At 45.0% G+C, this 20,897-nt stretch overlaps 2 protein-coding genes across 9 annotated transcripts in view; one reads left to right on the forward strand and one right to left on the reverse strand.

Annotated features, from left to right (window-relative positions):
* The window catches only part of CHID1 (chitinase domain containing 1), a 165,564-nt gene extending 156,593 nt beyond the window's left edge, over positions 1-8,971 (reverse strand). For 3 of the 5 annotated variants that reach the window (XM_042446346.1, XM_042446343.1, XM_042446347.1), the window contains exons 1-5: positions 8,817-8,971; positions 6,776-6,922; positions 4,540-4,689; positions 4,017-4,149; positions 842-886 (exon numbers count right to left, since the gene is read on the reverse strand). In XM_042446346.1, the coding sequence (XP_042302280.1) occupies positions 842-886; positions 4,017-4,149; positions 4,540-4,689; positions 6,776-6,889 (442 nt within the window). In that variant the 5' untranslated portion in view covers positions 6,890-6,922; positions 8,817-8,971. Of the gene's footprint in view, positions 1-841; positions 887-4,016; positions 4,150-4,539; positions 4,690-6,775; positions 6,923-7,478; positions 7,685-8,706 lie in introns of those variants that run through there. The other 2 variants (XM_042446344.1, XM_042446345.1) reach the window with 2 other exon arrangements.
* Positions 8,972-19,355: 10,384 nt separating this feature from the next.
* AP2A2 (adaptor related protein complex 2 subunit alpha 2) overlaps positions 19,356-20,897 on the forward strand; it is an 88,897-nt gene continuing 87,355 nt past the window's right edge. For 3 of the 4 annotated variants that reach the window (XM_042441351.1, XM_042443023.1, XM_042442210.1), the window contains exon 1: positions 19,356-19,506. In XM_042441351.1, the coding sequence (XP_042297285.1) occupies positions 19,462-19,506 (45 nt within the window). In that variant the 5' untranslated portion in view covers positions 19,356-19,461. The remainder of the gene's footprint in view (positions 19,507-20,897) is intronic. The other variant, XM_042443822.1, reaches the window with a different exon arrangement.

Below are 20,897 nucleotides of genomic sequence, written 5' to 3' on the forward strand. Positions count from 1 at the left end.
TACATTTTGCAGCTGGAAGGAGATCAATGAAATTTAGGCGCGTTACAGACCACCCTCAAGCGGCCGTTCTCCCGCCGCCGCCATTAGCTGTGGCAGGAAGCCCCAGCGGCCAGACCGCGAGGCTTCCGGCCGCAGCGAAAAAGGAGCGCCGAAGTGGTGCTCCTTTTTGCCCCCCCAGAAGTGGCGCCGCGAGGCGCAAGGCGTGCACTCGCGGCGTCACTTCCGCCGCGCCACGTCTGGACACACAGCGTCCACGACGTAAAAATGGCAGCGCCCATGTGGATGGGCGCTGCCATTTAGGATGCGCTCTGCGCGTCTTGGGAACGGGGCCAGTTAGGAAGGGGCAACCCTTCCTAACCCTAGCACGCCCCTTCCTAACCCTAGGACGCCCCTTCCTAACCCTAGGACGTGCAGAGCGCGTCCTAAATGGCAGTCTGTAACCCGCCTTAGTTAGACTATAATCCTATCTAGTCCGATACAGTCTGTCAACCAGATTAATACAGTAGGCCCAACAGCAGAACATGCGGGAACAGGAAAAGGTAGGTGGCATGGGGGTACTGCAGACTGAATGGAATGCAAATATAGGCCTGTTACATACAGCCAAAATAAAGCTGCTTCGAGTCACAGTGGAGGTATGGTGTTTCAATGATGCATGCGTCCTAAGAGTCCAGAAGCCACACCAAAGCCATGCTCCAGTCCTTAGGGCTGGAGCGTGGCTTTGGTGCGACTTCTGGACTCTTAGGACTCATGCATCATTGAAACACCCTACCTCCACTGTGACTCGAAGCAGCTTTATTTTGGCTGTCTGTAACAGGCCATAGAAAGTTCATTCCAAAGTTACCTATTTTGATGTTTTTGGCATTCTTCTTGACTTCCTTCATCCAGCCTGTTAAAAAATAAAACAAATGACAAGTAAATACAAAGATAACAAAATCAAGAAAGACTATTTTTTCAAACACAGTTAATTTTTAAAACTCTTACAACCTGTACCTACTAAATTAGGGCTAGGTGGATGCCTATGTAAAAACAAACTGGTAACATAAAACCAAAAAAATGTACCAATTGGCAAGCAATGGTTTAACACACAGTGAAGAGAATCTCATATGGACACATAATTCTTTTTTTTTGGGGGGGGGGGGGGGGCTTTGTGTACCAGGAATGCACATATACTAGCATATTGAAGCTCTGCAATCTTTCAAGGCAGCTAGCAAAAGGTTTTTAATTGTGCAGTGCCAATTAACAGACTTGTTCCATTAAATCATTACAACAGAAATTATCTCACATCATGTCAAGCAAATTGAGCCATTTCCTGAATTGTCTGGCTGTGGCTGTTTGAATCTATTTTGGTGATATGTTTATGTCTGTTATTTCTGTTTTCTAGAGGTACTCTCATATCTTTAAAACCTTAGCTTACAAAACAGACTGTTAGGTGTTGTATATGAGTTGAGATGTTACCATGCATATTTGCAAACACTAAGAATCCCAGCCAAATGTTACGTTTACCATAGCATTCAAAGGCATGTGATGTCACCATTCACCAATTAATAGCTCTTAACAGCAGCTACTAACAGCAATCTCAGGTGGCTGAATGTTAACAGAAGCATAGTCATAATAGTACCACTGAGAAACTAGAGAAAAACATCAGCACACTTGGCCCAAGCCCAAGAGGGACAGAACATTTATATATTTTTTTCAAAAGCAATGGAGGCATGACAGAATAAGGATTCTGTTGGTGCATGCCTCCCCACTTCTCAAGAATCTCCTTTCATGAACTGGCTCAATTGGCTGCATGAGGGGACTTCAACATCTTTGCGGAGACTGCTCTGTCAGGAGCAGCCGAGAACTTCATGACCATCATGACAACCCTGGGTCTATTCCAAGTAGTATCTAGTGCCACTCATACTGCAAGACATGCTGTGGACCTGTTTTTCTGTTCTGGACAGGATGATAGTGATCTGGGTATGGGGGAACTTCCTACAGTTCTGTTGCCATGTACAGGTCACTACTTGGTGAGGTTTAGACTCACTAGTTCTCTCAGGGTTAAGCGCTGTCTACATGAAACTGCTGGGGAAGGCCTTCCAGAGTTTTGGGGTACAGTGTCACCAGTATGCTGATGACACCCAACTCCTATCTATCCTTCCCATCTGATTCCAAAGAAGAAGTCTCCGTACTGAACCAATGTCTCTTGTCAGTAATAGGGCAAAGTGAAGCTTAGTTCAGAAAAGACAGAGGTGCTCCTGGTCAGTTAAAAGGCTGGTCAGGGAATAGGGACTCTGGAGATTATCGCATGGAGAAATACTCCTGATATAGATAGGGGATTGAAAACTTAAAACCAGGTATTATCGTATGTGCCGGCGGCCGAGCGAATGCAAACTGGACCCCAGCCACGCTTATCCAGCAGAATTTCAAAAATGGCAAGCTGCAGGATAAGCACGGCTGGGGTCCGGGCTGCATCTGGGTTGTGTTCACTTGGCCGCCGGAACATGCAATAACACCAGGTTCTGAATTTTCAATCCCAAATTTATAGCAGGAATATTTCTCCATGCAATAATCTCCTCTGCTTGTGCTGAATGGAGTTACACTCCCTCTTAAATGTCAGGCTTACAGCTTGGGTATTCTCTTGGAGTCAGCTCTGAGCCTGGAAGCCCAGGTTTCAACAGTGGCCAGGAATGAATTTGCACAGTTAAAACAAGTGTGCCAGCTGTGCCCTTTCCTTGAGATGTCAGAACTGGCTATGGTGATTTATGCCTTGATTATATCCCAGTTCGAATATAATCTGTAAAGTACTCTACATGGCTCTGGCTTTGGGAACTGTTTGGAAACTGCAGAATGCTGACTGGGGCCAATTATAGGGAGCATATAACCCCCATGTAAAAACAGCTTCACTGGCTAGTAGTTCATTTCCAGGAACAATTCAAAGTGCTGGTCATGAGCTATAAATCTCTATATGGCTTAGGTCCAGACTATTTGCACCTATCTGAATGACCATATCTCCCCTATGAATCTGCTAGTACCCCAGGCTCTTCAGGGGAAGGCTTTCTCTTGGTCCTGTCATTATCACAAGTTTGTTTGGTAAAGACATGAGAGACAGCTTTCTCAGTGGCTGCTCCCCACTCTGGAACTCCCCTCCATGGGAGGCTAGGCTGGCCCCCCTCTCTGCTCTTTTCATGTAGGCTTTTAATTTGTAATTGTGCCCAGGGAGGCTTCTTACTAGGGTGTTTGCTTGGGTATGGCTTTAATGGTTTTACATTTTTAATTAAATTTTTAAAAAATGTCACACTGCTTACATGTTCTATTCATGTGGTGTTTTGTGTTTTAAATGTGTACAGTTTTATTGTTGTTGTTATTGTTTTTGAGTATCTATTGTGAGCCACCTCTGGTCCAATTTGGGAGAAAGGTGGCATATTAAATAAATAAATAAAATTGTACAGAATACACCTAATAACTCCAACTGCAGTCAAATTTGACATTACTCAAGATTTCGTAACTACCTACCATCTGCAAAGAAAAGCATTTTACAGCAAAATTCAGCATACTGTATATACTCATGTATAAGTCTAGAAATGTAGGTCAAAAATTGACCCAAAAAACCTGAGTCGACTTATCCATGGGTCAATGTAAGTACTGTACCTTAACTCTTATTTAAAAGAAGAAACCATCCCCTGGAGAAAAGCAAGAGTATAATCTGTCCTGGAAGCACTGACCCCCTCTACTCTCTCATCCATCCAGCCTTAAGACTGAGGACAAAGAGTTATGTCTGCTGGAATTTTGTAAATTCTTTGACATTGTTTTGCTTTGCTTCATCCTTTAGCTCCTTTGCTATATGCCCCTAAGTCTTACCCTCGACTTATCCACGGGTCATATCAAAATCCATAATTTTGCTCCCAAAACCTACCCTCGACTTATACATGAGGTCGACTTATAGTTGAGTATATACAGTATTTACATAATGCAAACCAAAACCAGAAAGAGAAACTGGTAAGGTAAAGGGCACAGAACACATGCTGAATGACAACCTTGGTCAACATCATGGAGCCCTGTCAATTGAAATCTCTCCTTGCCCCTTCTCTTCACCTGAAGCCAGACTGGTGATATCATGGTGAATTTGTTTCCAAAGCTTTTTGCAATGTCATAGCCATGGCTGTTCCACTAGCAAAGAGAACAAAGGGAATATATTAATGCAGGATCTGCTACACATAATGTTCTCATATACTTTCAAGTCATTTCATACTTATTATGGCAGACCTACATTGGATTTTTCTTAGCAAGACTTTTTCAGATGGATTTGCTTTCCTCTGAGGCAGACAATTTGTGACTTGCCCAAGGTCTCCTACCCTGGTCTCCTGGTAGTCCAATGATCAAACTACTATACCACTCTGATTCTCCTCACATACTCTATACTACATCATATATTAAACAACAAAAAACTGTTAATGTTCCCAAAACCAGATTCAGGCATAATTTTTTATTTGTAGCTAGAACCTACCCAGCATCCCTCCCACTGACTGCATCTCTAACAATTTATTTCTCAGTACTTACAGGTGTAATGTAGCCTAGAACATCTCCTGAGAAGTAGTTCTCCTGTGCTTTTTTAGCACAGTAGCTTTTGTGTTCCAGGACAATATCCTTCGCCTTCAAATCAGTAACTACCAGACCACGATCTTGCACCGTTTTTTCTGAATGGTGAGTCTGCCAACAATCAATTATCTTAGAATTACTAATTTCCATGAAGAAGATACAAAACAAAAAAACAAACAGCTTCATTTATGTACCGCTTCATACTGAACTAGCAGTGTCTAAGCGGTTTACAACTGTAAGCTAATTGCCCCCAACAAGCTGGGTACTCATTTTAGAGACCTCGGAAGGATGCAAGCCTGAGTCAAGGTTGAGCCCCCTTAGCTGGGATTGCACTCGCAACCTTATGGTTTTGAGTGAGTGGCTTCAGTACAGGCATTTAACCACTGTGCCACCAGTGACTGGCAATAGTTTTGATAGTTATTCAAAAGCACCCAAACTCACAAGCAAAGACCACTATTTAGGATTTCTTAACCACTATCGCTAAAGAAAGGAGTGGCATAGTTCTAAACATTAGATACTCGGGGCAATTGGATCAAGAGAACTGTTGCCAGGGAAATAGAGTCCACTGTTTAAAATTATATAGCTAGCTATACAATGTGAAGAAAACTTTTGTCCTCCAGAAGTTTTGGACTACAACTCTCACAGTTACATAATGTTTGACGTGCTGGGTTGTTCATCGTTCGAAATCCAATGTGGGGCTAAACACACCTTTGATTCAATCCGGCAAATCTATTCACATACTCCTATGCCATTATTTTATAGCTGTTTGATTAGGTACTGAAACTATCAATTTTGAATTCTTCACATTGTAAAATACATACAAATGCAACTTAACAGGAAGGAATTCAACCACACTAATTTTAATAGGCTCCCTATATTGCTTGTGTTGTTACGTGCCTTCAAGTCAACTCTAACTTATGAAGGCCCTAACTATCATAGGACTTTCTTAGCAAGATTTACTGAGAGAAGTTCTGCAACTACCTTCCTCTAAAGGTGAGACTGCCCAAAGTCACCCAAAGTTTTCCACAGTTGAGCGTGGACTTGAACCCTTGCTTTCCAGAGTTTCCATGGCTTTCAGTGGCTGAGCAGGGGACACTAACCCTGGTCTCCAGAGTCATTCAGCACTCAGCCATGCTGACTGTCACTACAGTACAGTATTATCTGCTTAGAAATATAGGAAGCTATTGTGAAATTAGCTGCTCTATATGCAAAGACAACAGTACCATGTCAAACTACAAAATTTTATAGTATCTGATAAGAATCTTTGCTCATCAGAGACAAATGCAGCTGAAACAGATCTCCTCTTCTGGCTTGATCCACAGTTCCAAGCCTTGGGCTCCTGTCACTCCTCTTTCTCCTCTTAATCCCTCCCTGGATCAGGTACCTGGGTCACAAGGAGATTCCTATGTGGACCAGTGGATGTGTTGCTACTACAGTGGGTTCATATAGTAAGTGTGACCAGACTTTATCAAAAACTAACAGGAATAGCAAAATAAAGTTATAAAAAAAACACTAAAATAGAAGTTTATTAATACATACTTAAATCAGACATTAATCCCTGAACTATTTAATCATTTACAGCTCCCCAAAATCCTATATAATTCTTCATTCTGGCTATCCTGTTTCTACTACAGCTTTTCCCTAGCTCTACCTCATCTTTCCTCATCTTCCTGCAATCTTATCCCTGGAGTTTATTAGACAAGGGAAATTGGAAGTATAATCCAATGGCAATCTGACCGCATTCATGGGGTTTAACTAACATTATTGCATGATAGACCACCACACACAATTTCAGGCAATGGGAAGTCAGTCCAAACGCAATCATGGGGTTAAACGTTATTGCATGATAGACTACCACACACAATTTCGGGCAGTGGCAAGCTATTTTTGGGCAATGGGAAGTCAGTTCGAATGCAATTCGTATTCATGTAAATTCGCTGAACTAGTGAATTCACGTGAATACGTTCTGGCCCCACTTTCATTTCATTTGAAATTAAGAGAAATTCTTCAGGTGTGATAAAGTTCCCTGTCTCTTGGCCATCTTTCCTCTACCTGCCTTCTGACAAGCTTCAAATTTTTATCCTTTCTCTCCCAAAGATTGCCCTTCACAGCATTCTCAGAACTGTGAAGGGCTGAAACCAACCAGATTTGTCTAACTCCTCCTCTTCATGCCAGGTAATGAAGCAGCCTGGCTTACCTTTTCCTCCTTTGTTTTTGAAGTGGCTTTCTTGCTGTCTGTCTTTGACAATGTAGCTTCAAGCACCTGAGAAGCCAGGGCAAGCACCACAAGTCCAGTGAAGACGCATCTCATGGCAGCACTAGGAATTCCAGCCGCCTCTAATTTCTGTGCAGAAGCAAGATTAAAAACAGAAGTTTAGTTTGTGGAATGAAATACTACTTTAAATTAATAAGATTAATTGTTGCCAACAGCATGGATAAATGTGTGTTAATCAGAGCTCACTGCTGCATTTACACAGCAGAGTTAATGCAGTCTGACACCGACACGGCTTTAACTGCCATGGCTCAATACTATGGAATTCTGGGATTTTTAGTTTTGTATTTAGCCTTTGCTGTCAGAGACTTCTGGTGGCACAGCAATCCCATAGGATGGAGCCATGACAGTTAAAGTGGTGTCAAACTGCAGTGTAGCAGAGGCCATTGTTTCAGTGACAAACCACACGCTTACCATACTTGACTGGTTCTGACCCTGGCATCTCAAAAGGACTAAGAAACAGATTAACGTGACTATCTCTTTGAAAATCCCTGGCAAGGCAGAGCCACAGCCTCAGTGTCACAGACACTACACTTGCAACGTGTCCCTTTCCCCTCTACCTTAAAGGTGCAAAGGGCGAGTATGTGTATGTGTGTGGCAAAATGAGGCTGCCACCTGTGTTACTCACTTCAGGGACTGAGACTACCACAATGAGGTGAGGCAGTTCCTGCGGACTAAGTAACACGGAATACGATCTTGACTCTAAGGCAACAAAAGCACATGGGAAAAGATGCCAGGCATTTGCAGAGAGGGAAATATTCAAATGAGAACTGGACAAAAAAGGGGGGAATGCTTCCCTTTCTCTCAGGGCGACCAGATGGCATAACCATGAAGGACGACAAGGCACTACAAAATATGGGATATCCAAGAAAAATATAAGACATTACCAAATAAATTCATATATAATTTCATGCTTTTTAATCATGCTCAAAATGGAGGACATCTTTGGACTTCCTCTTGGACAAAAGGTTCCAATGTAGGACATGACCTGGAGGAGGAGGATGTCTGGCTACTCTGCTTCATCTTCCACAGAACGCAAAGGGATCTCCAAGCCGCTTTGAGACTAAATGAAAGAAAGATGCTGGTAGCATGGGCATTTGTAAATTTCAGCCTGCTTCCTCAGATTTTCCTGGCTGCACGCCTTCATGTTGTTTCTGACTTATGGTGACCCTAAGGCAAAACTCCTTCTGGGCAAGAACTGTTCTGTGGGAGTTTGTTTTTGCCTTCCTCTGATGTTGAAGCAGGTTTGCCTCTGACCCCCTCTTGAACATGTTTACACGCATCTGAGGAAGGAGGCTCAACTCCAGGAAAGCTCCCAAATTAGTCTCAAAGGTGATACAAGATCCCTTTGCAAACTGAGTCTCCACACTAACAGCTTCTTTCTTCCAGTCAGTCTCCAAGATCCTTTTGCACATTGATGTTCCAGACTAATAGGTTCTTTCTTTGAGTCTCCAGGGTGCTACAAGGTCCCTTTGCACAGTGGTTTTCCAGAGTGATGTGGCTGTGAGCATTACCTTCCAGGGTGCCACCTGAAAACTAGCACACAACACACCTTTCACACAGACACACACACACACCCCAACCCTGGGGGGGGGGGGGGATAAACCCAAGTGGCCCCCAGCTCCCTTCCCTGCTTCTGCCTCGTCGCCAGGAGGGCCATGTGGGAAGGAGCCCAATGGAAGACGTTGGGGCCAGTCACACTCTCTCAGCCTCAGGGGAAGAGGGCCAAGGCAACCCCCTCTAAGGCACTGGACAAGGAAACCCCGCCAGAGACAGCCTCCAGAAGCCAGGAGCCACCCGAAGGCAAACAACAACAACAACAACAACAACAAGAGCAGCAGCAGCTCCCTGGGGACCTGGTTATTATTGTTTGCAGTGCTTTGGGGTGGTGCAGAAACCCTCCTCAGAAATGGCCGCTTGGGGAGGGAGGGAAGCTCAGGTCTGCCTGCTTCCGAAGCCACCCCACCTGGGTCAGGGGCTTGTGTTCGAGTCCTCCTTTCTCCCTCCGCAACCCGGATCTTGCTCCTCTCGGAAGTGAAAGGCCCTCCTCGGCCCACGCCTTTTAAAGGGGCCTAGTCCCGCTCCTCAGGCCTCCTCCTCCTCCTCCTCCTTCCCTTTCTCCTCCTCCTCCTCCTCCTCTCTTTCCTCCTCTCTTTTTCTTCTTCTTCTGTGTCGTCTTCTTGTTCTTCATCTCCTATTTTTTCTCCTATTTTTTATTCTTCTCTCTTCTTTTTCTTCTTCTTTTCCTCTTTCTCCTCTTCATCTCCTATTTCTTCTTCATCATCGCCTATTTCTTTTTCTTCTTCTCTATCTTCTTCTTCATCATCTCTTTCTTCTTTTCTTCTTCATCTCCTATTTCTTCTTCTTCATGATCCTTTTCTTCTTCTTCTTTTCCTTCCTCTTCATTTCCTATTTCTTCATCTTCTTCTCCTCTTTCTTTTTCTTCTTCCTCTCTTTCGTCTTCATCTCCTATTTCTTTTTCTTCCTTTTTCTTCTTCATCTCCTATTCTTCTTCTTCATCATCATCTCTTTCTTCTTTTCTTTTTCATCTCCTATTTCTTCTTCATCATCATCTTTTTCTTCTTCTTCTCTTCTCTTCTCTTTCTTCATCTTCTTCTCTTTCTTTTTCTTCTTCCTCTCTTTCTTCTTCTTCTCCTCTCAGGGGTGGCTAGTGAATGCTGGAAAGACAAGGGCTGCATCCGCACTGCAGAACTAATCCGAGTTGACCCTCACTCTGGGTGACCAGTCATCCTCCTCTTCTTCTTCCCAGGACTTGCCCTCTATTTCCACCTTCTGCCCAGGAAGAAATGCCAGAATGCCTCCTTCCTCCATTTGGGAGCATCACTGAGGTCCACACACTGCAGAAATAATCCAGTCTGAGACTGCTTCAGTGCTAAGGGAATCCTGGGAATTGTAGTTTATTGTGGCACCAGACAGAGAAGGATAAATGTCTCCCAAAACTACACTTCCCATAATTCCGTAGCATTGAGCAAGGGCAGTTAAAGCAGTCTCAAACTGGATTTTTTCTGCATTGTGTTTTGGACCCAAGAAGTGTGGATTTATATTTACATGGGCATTCTTGGCTTTTATTTTTATGTCCTACATTTTCTCCAATGTCCTACATTTTGTAGTGCCTTGCCCTCCTTTGCGGTGAAGACTTCTGGGCACCCTGGAGTTGATTCTGCCTTAACTGCCCATGGCACCATGCTATGTAGTTCTGGGAATTGTAGTTTGGGGTGGCACCAGAGCACTCTTAATAAAGTGTGGGTCCACATGACAGAAATAACCCAGTTTGACACCACTTCCACTGTGGTGGCTCCATCCTGTGGAATCCTGGGATCTGTAGTTCATTGTGGCACCAGAGCTCTCTGACCAGGGTGACCAGACATCTTCATTTCCCAGGACACGTCCTACATTCCAGTCTTCTGTCCAGGAGGAATTTGAATATGTCCTCTATGTAGGACTAAGAAGCATGGATTTGTATTCCTATGAGGGTTTTTACTTTATTTTTTGGCTCATGCCCTACATTTTTCTTCAATGGCCTACATTTTGTGATGCCTGGACCTCCTTTGCGGTGAGGACATCTGGTCACCACTAACAGAGAAGGCTAAATGTCTCCCAAAACTACAAATCCCAGATTCCATAGCATTGAGACGTGGCAATTAATGTGACAACAAACTGGATTGTTTCTGCAGTAAGGATGCAGCCAAAGAAGGTGAAATGTCTACAAATCCCAGAATTCCATAGCATTGACCCATGGCAGTTAAAGTGGTGTCAACCTGGATTATTTCTGCACTGCAGATGCAGCCAAGGAGAGTTAATGTTCTTAGGGTTGCCACACTCAGAACTGGGGAGGGCTCCTGTACTTTTCATGGCTGTCCAGAAGAGGAAATGTTGGCAGGTGTTGTTACCTGGGGTGCATCTACACAGCAGCAATAAAGCGGTTTGACACCACTTTAACTGGCATGACACTGTCCTACAGCATCCTAGGTTTTGTAATTTGGTGAGGCATCTAACAGACCGGGCTGAATACCTCACCACGCTACATCAAAGTAGGATGGTTTCCCAGTCATCAGAATGAGGTATATGAAATTAGCTATATAATCAGGAATCAGGTATATAAATCTCAGGTTCAACAAGATCATATACATTGATATCCTCTGGGGTTTGGATCCAGGAACCCTTCTCCATGGATATCAAAATCTGTGAAGGGTCAAGTCAAAATCAAAGTTTGCTTTTTAGAATTAATATTTTTAAAAACATTTTCAAGCCGAGGATGGTTGAATCCATGGCCATGGGTTCAGAAGTCTGAAGACTGAAAGAAGGGAATCTCAGGTTATATCAACACTGCAGAATTAATGCAATTTAGCACCACTTTAACCGCCATGGTTCAGTGCTATAGAATTCTGGGATTTGTAGTTTTGTGAGAGTGAGCTCTCTCTGTCAGAGAGCTCTGGTGCCACAACAAATTACACATCACATTACTCCATAGGATGAAGTCATGGAAGTTAAAGCGATGTCAAACTGCATTATTTCTGCAGTGTGGCTGCAGTGAAATCAGCAGCGGTTCTGCAAAAGGCTCTTGCTGCCAGTAATTCCAGCACAAACTTCCTTCTTTCCTTCAAATAGCATTTATTGTTTAGGAATGCACCCAGACAGCTTAAGAGCTTGGTTCCGTATTTAATAAGAATAGAAAGTGAATAAAAAGTTAATATGTAATCAATTTTGGCATTATCCAATTGGCCACTGAGAAACCACAGGAAAGATCAGGAACACTCCCCCCCAGTTAGAAAAGAGATCTCCACAGTCTTAGGGTGTCTACACTGCAGAAATAAAGCAGTGTGACACCACTGTAATTGCCATGACTCTATCCTGTAGAATCCTGGGGCTTGCAGTTTGATGAGGCACCAGAACGTTCTAACAGACCAGACTGAATACCTCATCAAACTACAAATCCCAGGATTCCTCAGGATGGAACCATGACAGTTAAAATGGTGTCGTACTGTTTTATTTCTGTAGTGTGGCAGGTCTCTGTGGCTGCATCTGCACTGCAGAAATAATGTGATTAACTGCCATGACTCTTCTTCTTGTGTGCCTTCAAGTCGTTCCTGACCTATAACGACCTTAAGGTGAGCCTATCATGGGGTTGATTTGTTCGGAGGAGGATTGCTATTGCCTTCTCCTGAGGCTGAGAGCATGGGACTTGCCCAATCCTATGGAATTCTGTGATTTGCCGTTTGGGCATTTATTTGGCGTTCTGTCAGAGTGTTCTGGTGCCACAATAAACTACAAATCCCAGAATTCCATAAGATGGAGCCATGGCAGTTAAAGTGATTCTACAGTGCAGATGCAGCCACAAGCCTGCATGCTTGGAAGGCTCCCTCTCTTCTCTCATAGAGGCTGAGTGCAGTCAATAACTGCCACTGAAAATAAAATCATGGACAAGTTGAAAAGGAAGCAGCCTAGGGTTAGAGCAGGGCTTTGCTCTCTTTCAAGAGCATGCCCTAACCAAAACACCAAACTTAAGATGCTCACGGGACACAGTATAATGGATTCAAACACCATGGAAGTTCATGGCTGCCAGACAAACCTGACAAAAATATCTGTCCCCTTTCAAATTGACCTCAGCCATGTTTGAACCCTCCCCCCGCTTTGCTTTGCTGGACACTGTGTAAATCCCGAAACAACCACAAAGCAGCCACATCTTCGGGACAACACTCAGTCAAATCCCAAAGAATGATCAAATAGGAGTAGAAATTGGGTGGCATGGAGCAATTCCTCTCCCTCTATCTCAAGTTGCAAGACTTTGCACTCACCCACACCAGCCTACGCTACCCTGGCTCTGGGAAGAGGATAGATTGCACTTTGACACCACACACAGAAATGCAAGTGTAATCAGCCCTCCCTATCCACAGATTTTTTAATGCACAGATTAAAGCACCCACAGTTTGAAAATATTTTTAAAATATCTAAATTCTAACAAGCAAACATTGTTTTTGTTATTTTATATAAGGGACCCCATCTCACTCTGCCACTGTATTTAATGGGACTTGAGTATCCATGGATTTTGGTATACACGGGGGACCCTGGAATGGAACCCCAAAGGATACCAAGGGCCCACTGTAGCTATTTCATAAACACATTTGCACTTGCAACATACATGTGCAATCCAACACACTATAAGTAGCAGGAGTCTAATGCCCATGAAAGAGAAGGCGGCCCCAGAGTCAACTGGGTCCATAGTGAAGGTGGAAAGAAATAAATGCCATGTGCACGTGGCAAGGGCAAAAATGCATCAGCACAGCAGAGAGCATAATCTGAGCAAATGGAGCAATACTGCTCTGGCCTTTAGAAACATGCATGCAAAACAACACAGTAGAACCCTCCTATGTGTTAATTGGGTGGTGACAGCCTCAAAATAACCACATCGAATATATTAATTTTCCCCCATACATATACAAACTTGCCAAAAGAAAAGAATTTTATGTAGCCTTCTTTCAATTATCATTCCCACCCAGTTGTTTAATGTGTAGAAGTTCCCAGGATTGCTGAGGACATGCAGTCAATTCCCCTTGAGATAAATTATTATCTGACAGGGAAACTCCATGTTCTTGATGTTCAAATGCAATATTGTGCCACTGAGACAAAAAATAATCCCTCTCTCTCCAGGTAAGTATTTCTATTACCAGCTGAATGGAATTTAGTTCTGCTTATACTCCCTTATAGCCAGACTAGTTCTATGACATGCCTTGTAACCATGATACTGATTCCACTCCCATAGCAGGAGGAAAGGAGAGAGCATATGCAAAGTTACAGCTGAGCTGTCCTACAGGAGCATGTGTATCTCCTCAACCCCATATAGACATAATGGCTTCTTTCTAATGTTGAAGTGCAGAACTTGCCATTTCCAAAACAAACAAACAAACAAACCCAAGTCTCTCCTCACCAGGCAGGCAGCACCAGCATGAAGCAACAATGGCCAGTCTCTTTTTCCCCTAGTGAACATTTTACTCAGTTCTTATTGAAGCAGCCAGCAGCATGAGGACACATTGTCATTCTGTATGCATTCAGACTGGCAGTATGGAACCACATGGTCGTCAGATATTTATTACTGAGGTGGATAGATGAATATGAATGCACTTGTGAGCATAACCTTTTTCTGTCTTGCAGAAAAATGTAGACAAAATGGCCACTACTATCGAACCAGTGTGGCATAGTGGATTGAGTGTTAAACTATGATTCTGGAGACCAGGTTTAATTCCCAGCTCAGCCATGAAACCTACTGGGTGACCTTGGGCAAGTCACATGCTCTCAGCCTCAGTGGAAAGCAATGTCAAGCCTCCTCTGAAGAAATCTTGCCAAGAAAAACCCATGATAGGCTCACCTTAGGGTTGCCATAAGTCAGACTCAACTAGAGGGTACACACCACCACAACTATCTCTTACTGAAAGAGGGAGTAGTGTCTGGATAGAGACTCATCCGGCAAAGAGAGGAGGAAACGTAGCAAGCAGGCAACCAGCCCATTGCAGATCTTTGGCTCACAAAATTTATTAATTTTGTTTGTCATTTTAAGGTATGTTTTAAATTATGAATTGTTTAATTGTATTTTAGGGAGGGTGGGATTTTGGGATACAGGTCTGTATTGTTTTAATGTGTAAGCCACCCCGGTTGTGTCGCACAGAGAGACGGGATATTAATAAAAATTATTATTATTAATAGTAGTATTAGTATTATTCAGACAGATGGCTTGATACCAAAAGTGGTAGGGTTTATAGAGATGGGCTCAGGAATGCTGGTAGCACCACAGATATAACATCTTGCAACAGGTGCTGCAACTGAACACAATGTGGAAGATTGAACAGCAGGCTGAAGAGTCAAGTGGCGTTTCAATTTTGAGTGGGCTTCCCCCAAGAAGAGGGTGGATTATGAAGGCGTAAACAGCAATAAGCAGACACCAACTAAAGTAACAGAGAGGGTCAGAGGAAAGCATTGCCAGACATCTAAGATATGGTTGGCATCAACTAGCAGTCCCCACACCAGCACTGTTGCAGTTTCTCTGTGCACATCACAGGCAGTATACTTAAATATCCCTGTAGGGATGTCAGTTTTTTGCTCTCCACCATCTACTCTCATTCTCAACATGCTATATAGATATGCATCTCAGCCTACCATTGGCCATGTTATCCTTCTGCACCATTCTTTCTGGAATGGAACTTGGGCAGTACTAGCTAATACCCCAGAAGACAGGATCAAAATTTAAAATGACCTTAATAGATTAGAAAGCTGGGCCAAAGCTAACAAAATGAATTTCATCACAGAGAAATGCAAGGTGCTGCACTTAGGTGGAAAAATGAAATGCACAGATATAGGGGGACACTGGTTTAAGAAGACTATGGAGTATATCACACGGGGCTTTGGGGGGATTTTTGGAGCTCAGATCTGGGGTGACTGTGGGTCCACAATGCAAATTCACGTCATAACATGAATGTGTTATCAGACGCAATTCCTTTCTATGGGCGCTCCTTCTGTGGTGCTTCCGCAGTGATTCCAAAGTGACCCCTCATTTTGGTGAAATTGGAAAAGAAGTGAATTCACAGAATTCGCTTTCAAGCTCACTTTGAGTTCACTTCAAATTGGTCTGGTGTGTCACCCCCCCTTGCCCCCCTACGTCCTGCTCCTTCATCCCCCTCCTCCTCCTTTATGCCATCTCGTCCTCTCTGCCACCCTGCAACCTATTCCATCATCCCTGCCTTCTCCTGAATCCGAACCCTGGCCCCAGTGACCCCCTGCATCATCCCCTGCCTTCTCCTGCATCCGAACCCTGGGCCCAGTGACCCCCTGCGACCTATCCCATCATCCCCTACCTTCTCCTGCATCCAAATCCTGGCTCTAGTGACCCCCTGCGACCTATCCCATCATCCCCTGCCTTTTCCTACATCTGAATCCTGGCTCCAGTGACTCCTTGCGACCTATCCCATCATCCCCTGACTGCTCCTTCAGTCCGATGAAGGATGACAGCTAAGGAGGGGGCAGAGAAGGAGGACAGCATCCATACCCCCACTGAGCATGCACAAGGGTCCCAATTCGAATTGTAGAATCCACATGGTATGCACCGGTGTGGTAATACAATTTGCACTCACTCCGCTTTGCAGGAATCCACATCATGTGACTTGCCATGGATTCGATTCCCCCTCGATTCGGAAGGGCAACAAGGTGTGATAAAACATTCATGATACGACGTGAATTCACATAGCTGAACCAGGAGTTACCCCGGATCTGAGCTCCAAAAAGCCCCGTGTAATATACTCTATAAAATCAATTCAGAATAATTGTTTAATGTGCATCTACCTTGGAATAAATCTTACATCACTAAATATGTATTAGAGTTATATCAAATATCAAATGTACTTCCATTGTTTAGCTTGCTTTTTAAAAAGGCAAGTAAGTCGAGATGTGATACAGATGTAGAAAATTAGACATGATCAGGAAACAAATGGATAGAGACATAGCTCGTAATATTAGAAGCCAGGGAAACTTGTGATCATTTTAAAGAGGAACTGGGTAAATTCATGGGGAGGAAGAGAAATAAACGTCTTCTAGTTTTGATGTGTAACAGAGGCAGTATGTTTTTGTATGCTAGTTACTCAGGAATACTGAGCAGCAGGAAGCTATTGTATTAATGCCTATTTTGTGAGCTTTCCATAGGTCACTGGTTCAACACTGTGAACAGAATGCCTGAAATAGATAGGTCTTTGGTGGGGACCAACATGGCTCTTCTTTTGTTCTTATTGGTAGATATTGAGATCATGATATCTGCATGTAAAAGGTGTAGTTTATTAATTGGAAAACTGTCTGTTTCAAATACAAACATACAAAAAGACTTCTTAATATGATTAGAAAGAATTCACCATTCCATGCAAACTGTGCTGAGGATGAATTGCCTGATCCTCACCTTGAGAAACAGCTGAAAGTGCTAGAGAAAACGAAGCTAGCATGGTGTAGTGGTTTGAGTGTTGGACTATGACTCTGGAGATCAGGGTTTGAATCTCTGCTCAGCCATGGAAGTCCACTGGCACTGGGTGACTTTGGGCAAGTCACACTCTCTCAGCCACAGAGAAATACAAAGGCAAAGTTGCTCTGAACAAATCTTGCCCAACCCCCCCCCCCAACTCTCTCAATTGTTTTGTCTTAGAATTGCTGTAAGTTGGAAATGATTTGAAGACAGACAACAACTAGAGCAAAATACGTGCCTTGCAAAGAGCACCATGGAAACTTGCATTCATGAGAAAGACCCTAAAATTTCAGAGTTCAAACTCAGGATCTACAGGATAGGAAAAGATGTTTTGACAGAGTTAGGCCCCATACAGACAGGCCAAAATAAAGCTGCTTCGAGTCACTTTAGAGGTATGCTGTTTAAATGATGCATGCCTCCTAAGAGTCCGGAAGCTGCGCCAAAGTCTCCATCCAGTCCTTAGGGCTGGAGTGTGGCTTTGGTGCGGCTTCTGGCCTTTTAGGACGCATGCATCATTTAAACAGCACACCTCCAAAGTGGCCTGAAGCAGCTTTATTTTGGCCTGTCTATACAGGGCCATAGTTATTTACCTTCAGTGTTTCCTGGTGGTGAAGCAGTCTGTGTGGATTTCCTGACCTACTAGCTTATAGGAAATGATTCAGAGGCTATCATAAACTTGGTGTAGTTACTACTTTGTCATACGTTCTCCTTTGCCATACATTCTACTTTGATGCAGCCAGAATAAAGTGTGTATGTAACATTATAGTGTTTGACGAAGGACACATTTTTTGTTATCTCATTGGATTGGTCTGGAAAATGTTAAACCCTACGTTATTACTAAAGGCATTTTATCTAAGGCTTGTTCAATTTCTCATCTCTCCAATCTTGTTATAAATAGCCATATTCAGTGTTTTATCTTTACTAGTAAAACTGAACCTTTATTGCATGGTCAATAGCTTTGTGAAAGCAGGTGTATTTTCTGAGTAAACGCTCACAGTTCTGAGTAGACAGCTATAGAGTTGTGCCATAATAGTGCAGTCCAAAACTCTTGCTCAGGGGTAGGCAACCTTTTTGAGCCGGGGGCCGGGTTGCTGTCCCTCAGACAACTGGGGGGCCGAAGCCAAAAAATAAATAATTAAATAATTTTTTAAAAAATTAAATATATAAATAAACCAGAACAAATGTAGGGCAAAATTTTCAAATGGAAGACACTTTTTTAAAAAAAATGGAGGACACGCAAAAAAATTTGCTGATTTTTTTAAAAAATGTTAATATAAATGCATGTTTCTGAGGCTTCTATAGACAATTGCCCTCCAAAGGCCCCGGCGGCAATCGGCGGCAGGACCGGGCTGGGGCCGGTTCCAAGGCCTCGCCGGGCCGCATCCGGCCCGCGGGCCGCAGGTTGCCTACCCCTGCTCTTGCTCAAGAGAGCAATGTGTGTTTACTCAAAAGTAAACCCCAAGGGCTTAAACTGAACTTCCAGTCACAGCTGCTCTAGATCCATTTAAGCACTTGCTCTGCAGGAAGCAACAGGTTCAGCCCCATTGAGTCTAATGGATCTACTCTGTTGGGACTAGCAGTTGCATTAAGGCTGTCTACATCCTAGGGGGCAACATGGCTTGCACCCTGGGGGTGCATCTACACTGTAGGAAGAAAGCACTTTGACACCACTTTGAATGCTGTAGTCCCATCCTGTGGGGTCCTGGGATTTGTGGTTTTACAAGGAACTTGGCCTTTCTCTGCTGAAGAATGCTGGTGCCTCACAAAATAAGGAACTCCCTGGATTCTGTAGGATGGAGCCATGCCAGTTGAAGTGGTGTCAAACTTCAGCATGTAGATGCACCCAGGATAAGGACAGAAATCAGACAACCCTCCAGAGGTTGGACTACAACTCCCAACATCCCTAGCCAGTGGTGACGAGCAACGATGGGAGTTGCAGCCTAGACATCTGGGGCCCCATGATTCCCGCCCTTTCCTTAGGAGGAGCCTTGAGAGCTGCCACCTAACCTAAGGTTCATTAGATTATTATTTGGGGGGGGGGTGCTTGCTAGGGAAGCCATACTTGCCCAGAGGGAAGCAGAGGGGGATACACTGGGGAAGCATAGGGCAAGCGTTCCCCAAGGAGTCCCTATAGCAAGGCAAGCATGGTTTCTGTCTGGGCGAGTCCTGTGATTTGTTTTAGTCCTTCCCATTATAGAAATGTGAAGTGCTGCTTCTTTTAGTCCTGCTCAAAATGGAGGGCGTCTTGGGCTTCCTCCTGGATGGAGAGGAGATGATGGGAAAAGAGGAGGAAGGGAAGGGGGCCCCGCCGAGTCCCTTGGAGGCTGCGGCTGCTGCTGCTGGGGGAGGGAGGGAGGCCTTCCTTCCTGGCGAAGAGAGAGCGGGCCCTGGAGGAGGAGGGGCGATCAGGGCAGTGGCGCCCTCCCGCCAGAGGCGGCGCTTGCTGGGCTCCCTGCTCCTCCTGCGGCGGGGCTCTGGGAAGCGGCGGGGGCGGGCGGAGGGCTAAAGGTCTCCCTCCTTCTCCTTCTCTGCTGCTGCCGCTGCCACCGGGGAAGGGAGGCTCCTCTGCCAGGGACCATGCCGGCCGTCTCCAAGGGGGATGGGATGCGCGGCCTGGCCGTCTTCATCTCCGACATCAGGAACTGTGAGTGCCCCTGGCCCTCCTCGAGGGATCGGGGGGGGGAGCCCCACCAGCTCCAGAGAGGCCAGCCACGGCCTCCTCTCCCCCCCCAGGGCCTGTCCTCCTTTCCTCCCAGGTCCAGGAGGACTCTCCTCCCTTCGGAGCAGGCTAAGCCCAGGGGGGCTAGACCCGTCCTCCTCCCCCCTCCATTTCCTCCTTCTCTCCATCCAGAGGGTTTTGAAAGGCTCCTCCATTTGGAGCAGGGCGAGGCAAGGGAGACCAGGCGCCTTCTTTTTTTCCCAGGGCTTGTCCTCCCTTTCCTCCTCCTCCTCTCCATCCCAAATGCCCTCCTCCATTTGGAGCAGAGGGACCAGACATGGCCTCCTTTTTCTTCCAGGACCTGTCCTCCATTGCCAGCTTCTCCATCCCAGAGGCAGTCCAGGAGGTCCTCCATTTTGAGCAGGACCAAGAGGGCGGACAGACAGGTCCTCCTTCCCCAGGGTCTCTCCAGGAGGAGCTCCCAAATGCCCTCCTCCATTTGGAGCAGACTAAGGAGCAGGCATTGACAGTAGACTTCTCTAGGAGTGTTTTGAGCTCTTATAGGGTTCATGCCCTCCATTTTGCAGTGCCCTGCCCTCCTTTGTGGTTGGGACACATTTGATCAGCCTTATCCCTCTCTTCTTCCCTGGATGGCCCTCTTTCCCAGCCAATGGCTTGACTTGATGGTATTGGTTTGTTGGCTTTTTCCCTGCAGAGGAAGCCATGGGAAGGATCTGGGAAAGGCCTCCTCCTCCTCCTCCTCCATTGCTCAGTTGGGGCAGGGCTGGGAAGGGGGTCTTTGCAGGGAGGGTCTTTTTCCTGTTACACAAGAATGCCTCTGTTTTGAGGATGTCTGCTCCTCTTGGGGTTATGGGGGGGGGGGTGTCAGGCGGTGCAGTCCTAAGGCCAACCATTGGCCTTTTCCCTCCCCACACAAGGCTGCATCCACAGGGCAGAAAGAACCCAGTTTGACACCACTTTAACTACTGTGGCTCAATGCTATGGAATCTAATGCAGATCATTGGTCTTTTCCCTCTCAACGAAGGCTGCATCTGCAAAATGAATGCAGTTTGACACCACTTTAACTGCCACGGCTCAGTGCTATGAGATTCTAGGATCTGTAGTTTTGAGAGACATTTAGCCTTCTCCGTCAGAGAGCTCTGGGGCCACAACAAACTACAAATCCCACTATTCCATAGGATGGCGTCATGAGAGTTGAAACAGCATCAAACTTGACTAATTCTGCAGTGTGGCAGCAGTCCTGAAAATGACTTGCCTCCTCCCAAAATGAATTGCCCCTCTCCTGCCTCCTCTTTCCAGCTCCTTGAAATCCCTGGGTCTTCTTTCTAAGAGGGCTTTAAGCAAGTGTTGCAGAT

This window comes from Sceloporus undulatus, chromosome 1 (genome assembly GCF_019175285.1).
Source record: "Sceloporus undulatus isolate JIND9_A2432 ecotype Alabama chromosome 1, SceUnd_v1.1, whole genome shotgun sequence".
Classification (NCBI taxonomy): Eukaryota; Metazoa; Chordata; class Lepidosauria; order Squamata; family Phrynosomatidae; genus Sceloporus; species Sceloporus undulatus.